General features: G+C 41.0%; 1 protein-coding gene across 1 annotated transcript in view; it reads left to right on the forward strand.

Moving 5' to 3' along the window:
- snd1 (staphylococcal nuclease and tudor domain containing 1) overlaps positions 1-8,428 on the forward strand; it is a 197,584-nt gene that overhangs the window by 128,233 nt on the left and 60,923 nt on the right. The window contains exon 17 of the mRNA XM_032504592.1: positions 2,793-2,981. Within this exon, the coding sequence (XP_032360483.1) occupies positions 2,793-2,981 (189 nt within the window). The remainder of the gene's footprint in view (positions 1-2,792; positions 2,982-8,428) is intronic.

Consider the following 8,428-nt stretch of genomic DNA (forward strand, 5'->3'; position numbering starts at 1 on the left):
ACCATCCCCACTGTCAAACATGGTGGTGGCAGCATCATGGTTTGGGCCTGCTTTTCTACTGCAGGGACAGGGAAGATGGTTCAAATTGAGGGGAAGATGGATGCAGCCAAATAACAGGACCATTCTGGATGAAAACCTGTTGGAGTCTGCTAAAGACCTGAAACTAGGACGGAGATTTATCTTCCACAAGACATGATCCCAAACATACAGCAAAATCTACAGGAATGGTTCACAAATAAACGTAACCGGTGTTAGAATGGCCAAGTCAAAGTCCAGACCTGGCAATCGAGAATCTGTGGAAAGAACTGAAAACTGCTGTTCAAAAACGTTTTCCATCCAACCTCACTGAGCTCCAGCTGTTTTGCAAGGAAGAATGGGCAAGAATTTCGTCTCTCGATGTGCAAAACTGATAGAGACATACCCCAAGCGACTTGCAGCTGTAATCGCAGTAAAGTATACGCAAGGGGGCCGAATAATTTTGCACGCACCACTTTTCAGTTTTTTATTTGCTAAAAAATTTAAAATATCCAATAGATTTCGTTCCACTCACAATTGTGTTCCCACTGTTGGTGATTCTTCACAAAAAATAATTTTTTATATCTTTATGTTTGAAGCCTGAAATGTGTCAAAAGGTTGAAAAGTTCAAGGGGGCCGAATACTTTCACAAGGCACTGTATATCCCTAGATAATGAAGTTTGGAGGTGTTTAGGGCCCAGCACAATAACTTCAGTTTTGTCTGAGTTTAACATCAGAATAATTGTAGGTCATCCATGATTTTATATCATTTATGCGTGCTGGAAGTTTAGCTAACTGACTGGTTTTGGCTGGCTTGATTGATAGATATAATTTGGTGTCATCCACATTACAATGAAAGTTAATTGAGTGTTTCCTAATAATATTGCCTAGAGGACGCATATATAAGGAGAATAGATTTGGTCCGACCACAGAGCCTTGTGGAACGCAATGGCTAACTTTAGCGTACTTATTAACATTATTTTTCCCCCTTTGTTTTTCTTGGTGATAATAGTTTTTGATTATGGGGCTTTCACTGTACAGGCTTTATTATTCTAATTTTTGCATACACTTTATTACACCTTGTGGAGCAGATTTAGGCTGCAAGTGGAGCTTTGTTTTTTCTTCCAATTTTCCAAGTGTGTGAGTGTTGTGTTGAGGTGATGTTTTTTTTTTCTTTGCGTTTGCTGCTCTTAGCGGTTGTTGGTTGTACTAGCCATTCTAGCCTTTTTTTTCCCCAGCACTCGTCCACTTTGACATTTGGGTGCTCGGAGGACCAGTGTTGCTCCAATAGCCTAGTTTTGTAAGCGCTTTTGCACTTAGAGACGGGAGATAAAATAGGGTGAGTATCTAAGATAGCAGAAAGGGAAGGAGAGTAAGAGAAGGCAGATAATACAGAGTTAGATGAGGTATGATTGGACTTAGATCGTATCACGGTCAGGACCTGGGAGGCTAGACAAATGTCCTTGCTGCGCTTTTGTCTTGGAGCCTTTACAGTACCTTTTACATGTAACAGAACCGTATAATCATTATTAAGGTATTTTTTTTAAATTGAAACAGCTACTTTTATACACAACATAAATTGTGGGACACAAATCACAGACATTTGTTTTTCCTTGAGCCATCGCTGCATTGTTGATGTGCCACTGTAAGTGCTGTTACAACAGAACCTTAAACACCTTTTAGTTATTTTCCACACTGCTGATGGCTTGATCCAAATGGCAATTAGATTCAGAAAGTGGGAATATATGTATGCTGCTGCTATATGCCTAGGTTGTCAGTTTTGAGTTTAATAATAGAACAGATTATGCATTCATTAATAAAAGCTTTTACTTTAGTTGAGAACAAGGCAGAGCAGTTTACAAACTTAATTCCCCTCAGATTTCCCTTGTGGCCACAGGCTAAGCAGCCCGAGTCTTAATCGCTTGACTTCTTCCTATCTTTTCAGCACACCTGCCCTCTCACTTTCTCGCTGACTGAGGTTTTAGAGTTGGGAAAAAATTCGATTGATTTTTTTTTTTTTTCTCTCTTCTTTTTTTTTTTCTCCTATTCTTTACCCGGTCGTCCATCACTTATGAAACAAAATGTAATGAATAGATAATTAGCCTGAATAGGCAGAATTTGGTTATAGTCCATTGTGGGAAATGTTAGATCTTTCTTCCTTTGTCAGCAGGGTTAGCTATTTCAGTGCCCTCATTTGTTAACTTAAGGGAATTGCAACGTTGCTGTCGCTAATTGCAAATCATATACATTACAAAAAAGTAGGATGGCAATATTGAATGTCTTAATTAACATTGAAGTGCACACACAACACTAATTTAAAGCCACACATACTGTTTGTGCAGGCTCTGGGATTTCTACACTTAAGAGTGTTAGTGTTTGCAAATTGATTTGCTTATTTTGAAAACTGACAGTAGTGCTTAATTGAGAATGTCAAGGACAAGTTGGCCTCAATGCGGACTCAAACAAGAGGCCACTACTGGGTGTTTGTGTTAAAAAATGTGTACCACGCTGGCCAAGACCAGATATCACTGATTGGAAAATCCACAACAGAGAGATGAAACAGCATCTGGTGTGTTCTATCAAATCAATACAGTGCTCATGGGCCTCCATTGATGTGTCTATTTAAAAGCAGTGGTGTCTCCTCAAGGGACAACCCACCCCCCCACCTTCACTTCATTGCTGTAATTGAATCCCAAACCTAATCTCAGACACAGAACATTAACTTGGCCTCTTTTCTTCTTCTCCTGCCTCCTCTCCCTTCTTCTCTTCTGTTCCAGGTGGAAGTTGAAGTGGAGAGCATGGACAAAGCAGGAAACTTCATTGGATGGCTGCACATTGAGGGTGTGAATCTGTCAGTTGCCCTTGTAGAAAATGCTCTATCCAAGGTCCACTTTACAGCAGAGCGCAGCGCTTACTACAAAACCTTGGTCTCAGCGGAGGAGCCATGCAGACAGAGGAAAGAGAAGGTAAGTCCTATTTAGATACAAGAGCTGCAACCATAACCACCAGACCTGACGCCTAGGAGCGTCTGTATCCTTTTGTGGGGCTGATTGGCCATTAGCACGTCATCCCTGTTCATCACTATAGTGCTGCGTTCATTTATATAGCAGCAAAGACTCAAAGCTCCCACACACTATTGCCTGCTTAAACCCACACAAAACTGGTGTACTTCTATCAGTGTATAATGTGCTATCTTGCTACCTTTTTTAAAGAAATATACAGTACATTTTCAGGCTGCCACCCAATGCCAACAGTCTGGTCATGTGTGCTGTGTGTCATTCAGTTCAGTACACACAAAGTCTTTTTATTGATTTTATTTCGGGTTTATGTAACAGGGACAATACACACTAATAATATATATGAAATGTAAAATGTGCCAGAATTAGCCAAAAGGCTTTTTTCTGCTGTCCCTGGACATGTCGTACAATGTCACACCTAAAAAGATCAAAGGATTATAATGGTACATACTAGGTTTAACCCAATACAAGTAAAATAAACTATAAACGTCAAAAAAGGAAATACCAGATTGCAAGGACAATAACAAACAACAAGTTAATCTTTCTAAACTAAAAAAATGTGCCTTGCAACCACATAGGCATAGCACAAGTGGCACAAATAGGCAGGACAGGAAAGACAAGGTAGCAGCAAGATTTAGTTTCTACATGTAATTTTGAGAGTCCTGATTACATGTTAGCCACTTCTTTAAGTTAACTTTTTTTTTTTTTTTTTTAAGATTATTTTTGGGGCATTTTAGGCCTTTAATTGACAGGACAGATGAAGATATGAAAGGGGAGAGAGAGGGGGGGAATGACATGCAGCAAAGGGCCGCAGGACGGACTCGAACCCGGGCCGGCTGCGTCGAGGTGTAAACCTCTACCAACTGAGCTATCTGGGTGCCCTCTTTAAGTTAACTTTAAAAGAAGCGTAAGTTTTAAAATTCCTAATGTAAATTGGAATGAGGTTCCAGTCATGAGCAGCCCTGACTGGAAAAGTTGTTTGACCGAATGCAGGTTTCTTTAATGGGACAATGTAGTCACCTCTTGCTCCTTGTAGATCTGTAAGTAATTGGTACTGTGTTTACAAACTGGCTCAATGCATGAGGAGCCAGTCCATGTAAAATGTTGTACATAAAACAGAGATCTGTATATTTATTTAAACTTTTTGAAACTTGAAAGGTTATCTATATTTTTTTAAACACGACAATGATGATAGTGTATGGATTCCCTATTCCTAGGTATTTTAAGAAGTTTTTTGTATAGAGTGTGTATATGTGAGCAACACCCGCAAATAAATTGTTTTCTATGAAAAAAAACATCTATTTGGTTCTATACAATGCTGTTTTTAAAGTATAAGCAGTCTATAACCGGCAACGTAAAACATAAAAGGTATGAAACAATTGCTCAAACATTGTAATCAATTTCAGCATTTTTATTTTGGCAAGTTAACTAAATAAATAAATATATGTGTAAATATAATTACAGTGCACATGATTACATAATCACATTTTGTCAAATGAAAGAACGACAATAAGTCCCCCTCAGCTGTTGTCTTTGATATTCTACACATATGAAGGAATGAATACTGGGGGCCTACATACCTCTTAGTGTGATTATAAGTGCATGTTAAGGTAATAATATTGGCGAAAAAATGAGTTTCTGTGTTCAATTCATTGTCTCAACACACTGTACAGCCACCGTGCAAATGTGTCAATTTGGCTGCGGTGGAAAATACCAACCATAACCGGCACTGCTGTTAACGAGAGAGTAGTGATGACTACACGCCAAGTCATATAGTCTTACTTTTCTATTGTCACTCGTAAACTTCCACACACTGCCCTTGTCAAAGGCAAAGCCCATCCCCCAAACCAGCCTGACAGCCAATTAAGACAGGTGGTGCCCTCACCTTTGGCTTCCATTAATACAAAACAGCTTTTTTTATCACACCAGAAAGTGTATATCCAGATGAAGGTAATTTATCTAGCATGACACACCATTCGATCACAAGAAATAACCGCAGGCTATGCACATATAGCATGCATGCAATACCTTTAGTTAAAGCTACAACAATGTGGAAATGATCCATCTGGTGTTGAGAATAGCCACATATTTTCCCGTTATCATTGAAGCTTCCTTTCCTCAATGGGAGTCCTTTGATGGATGGAGGCCTCTCTCACACTGATCCTGATCTCGCCCTGCATTTTCATTATGGCTCCATGAGTCACCCCTGCCAGATGCATGAGGTGCCCGGCCAGCTGTCATCCTTGTCCTCTTTCTCTCTATCTCTGTAACATATTTCTTTTGCCCTCTCTTCCATTCTCTCTCTCACAATCACTTCTACCTATTTGGGTCCTTAAGGAGACACAAATGCCTCTTCTTCCCATATAAACCTGATGGATTGGAGCAGCCAAGAAGGGGCTGTGTTCTTTTTTCTTTCTCTGAATCTATCATGTTCATCAGCAGTGTGTTCCTACTCGTCTTTCTTGCTCATGGCCTCCCTCTTTTTCCTCAAAGATACTCTTCACTTGTAGTTTCCTTTTCTTAAAATGGTAAAAGAGAGAGCTAAAGATCTTGAGAGTGGTGCAGAGGGGAATATTTAGTCTGGATTTTAAAAAAAAGAAAGGATAATCTTGCCAGCAATGTGAGCACACCAACCCTGCCACGTTAAATCTACCTGCAGCAAGACGACACATTCCTGACACCTGATGACAATTTCGCTACTGGTTTCCGACCCCCTTTGTGGCGTTGAGACAGAGTGACTTTCACCACAAGGTTTTGACTTGAGCTAACCTGAGTGCGGACAGGACCGAGAGGGAAGACGACAGAGTGTGGCCTGAGTAGACCAGACAGACGGTGATTATGTTTGATGTTAGTTTGCCACAGGCACCAGTGCACAGATCTACTACTGCCTGATTTGTTTGTGTGTTTGTAGTGGAGATTTGTAGTTTTGTGTTAATGGAGCACAGGGATGTTGGTTGGTTGGTTTTGTGTATGTGTGAATGGATTGTATGCAACTTGAGGGCAGATGAGGTGGGACTTGGTGTTCTAATTAACCCCTAGAGACCATCTCGACAAAAGCGGAGAGCTTGGCACATTTTTTCCTGTCTTTCTCTTTTGAAGTTGTGGATCGTCTTTGCCTTTGTGTAGGCTGAGGCTAGGTAGGGCAGATTGCATCTCCTCCCACCTCCCTCCCTTTCTCACTTCCTCTTTTTCTCATTGCCCTTTATTGGCCCTACGGCTGTGGATATGGAATACATCAGTGGTACTGCTGTGTCAGGCGTCCCTAAAAGAAAACAAGGTTGTCATAATGAAACTGACTCAGGGGGAGTGCGCGTACGCACACACACACACACACACACACACTCACTCACTCATTAAAGAAAACTGCGTTGGTGGTCCAACAGGGACCCAGGACAACAAGGGGGATTGAGGCTTTCTGCAGTAGCATCCTGAACCAAAACTGCTTAGTTTGTGTGACTTAAGTGAATGAGTTTTTGCTACAATGAGACCAATGGGACAAAGTGATTCCAAAGGGTTTGAAGAAGAGCCTTTCCTATGGCTCAGCAAATTTTGATCTTGCGCATCAGCATCTCTTGGAACAATATTTGGAACAGTCCTCACAGCAAACCAATGCAAAAGGCTCAAGTTATGTAATGGGGAAGTAATTTTCTTCCCCATTACATTTATTTATGGGTCAACTATTGTTTACATGAATCTCTCTAAAGCGTGTCGTCCTGTCAAAAGCTATCGTGATGCTTTCAGTGCTAATGTTTACACAATTCAGCAACAAGACAGACCCAGGACACTGCACTGACTTATTTCTCGTTGTTTTAACAATGAGTAGATTGTTGCCAAGCAATGCTCAAGCCCTCTTCTTAAATATCGTGCCTGTTTTTGCAAAGCATGCTTGTGAATATATGGATTCTCCTAGGGGTAGCAAAACAAATTCTTGCTTACCAGGCCTCGCTGTAAAGAACACTTGCAAAATCACTGCATTTTGTCTTTGTAATATAAGACTGCTCATTGCAGTGATTCATATGATGTTCCAGTATTCCCATGCTGCAACTGAGTGAAATAATTTTGACAAAATAGAAGCAGTTTGGCACAAAGTGGATATGGAGGAAGACTTTGACTGGAGAGACATTGGCTGCAGCTGTCATTGAAGTTTCCCTAAAGAGTAAAGAGGCGTGGTTTGTCAATATTTGGTTATGCTTCAGGGGACTTAATTGTTTTTCTTTGTGAAATTTATTAAAGAAGAAATAGAATGAGGTAAAGTAATAAGAGGAACATCAATTGACACTCTCACTGCAGACCGGAAGAAGTTCATGCAGCCACGGCCAATACACGGACACTTACACCTTTTATAAATTACATATATAATGACAGAAGTTGTATTGTTAATTGGTTGCAGCGGAGTCTGTTAGCAGTTTAGCTTGCTCGTTAGCCGCTGAGCCGTAGTGGCTTGCAGTTAGAGCGAGCAGCCGCCGGATTAAACTTAGTGACCCGTGCTAACCGTTAAGAGACGATGTGACCGGCAGCTAACGTTAACTGCTCCCTAAACGATAGGTAACCCAGCAACGGCGATTATGAACTTGTCCTCAGAATGAATGTTTTGGTAGGAACGAAAGTTTACATCATATGTTTCTCCGGGATCAGCCAGCGCGAGTAACGTCTATATTCCGATTGGCAGCCGGCTTTAACCGCAGCTTGCCGCTGAACGTCATAGCTCATTACCATAAAGTTTAAACTTTCTGATTGACGCTCAACATGCTCAAAACGCCACGCTGACAGATAGTTGAATGGTTGCATGTATTTGTGTCTACTTGACAGAAAAGCAACCCAAAAGCTGCAAACTTTCAGAGCAATGAAATTAAATGCTAGTAATTGGAGGGGTCCAATTATAAAGAGGTGAATCAACAATTGGCCCTCAATGAAAACCAGGGTGTGCTTTCTGTTGAGTAATTTTTGTTTGTTGTTTTTTGCTGTAATTACCCAACCTTGAAGGAGTTTAACACACTACGTTGGGTCTTGGAGTGGGAGAGAGGAGGACTGACAAGAGAGTGAATTGAGAAGAAAGAGGATATAACAACCCCTGTTAAAGATATTTCATGTCACAGGACTCTCCTCCTTTCAGCACTGCCCGCCCCTTTCCTTCCGTCCTTCTCAGCCTTATGGGTTGCTTTTCTTCACAGAGACTACTGTCTTTCTTTTAACCTCGTCAGTGCATCCTTATGCTCACCCTCTTCACTTGTTCCCCCTCTCTTTTTTTCTCTCTCATCCTTCAATTAATCATCCTTGAATGCCTTCTTATTAACTGGATTAATGCCTTCTTAGATGCCGTGTCATGCCCTTGTTCCCCTCAGCTGCTTTACAGGTTGTTTGTATTGTGGGGAGGGGGGGGGGCAAAATTCCTTCTT

This window comes from Etheostoma spectabile, chromosome 23, assembly GCF_008692095.1.
Source record: "Etheostoma spectabile isolate EspeVRDwgs_2016 chromosome 23, UIUC_Espe_1.0, whole genome shotgun sequence".
Lineage (NCBI taxonomy): Eukaryota > Metazoa > Chordata > Actinopteri > Perciformes > Percidae > Etheostoma > Etheostoma spectabile.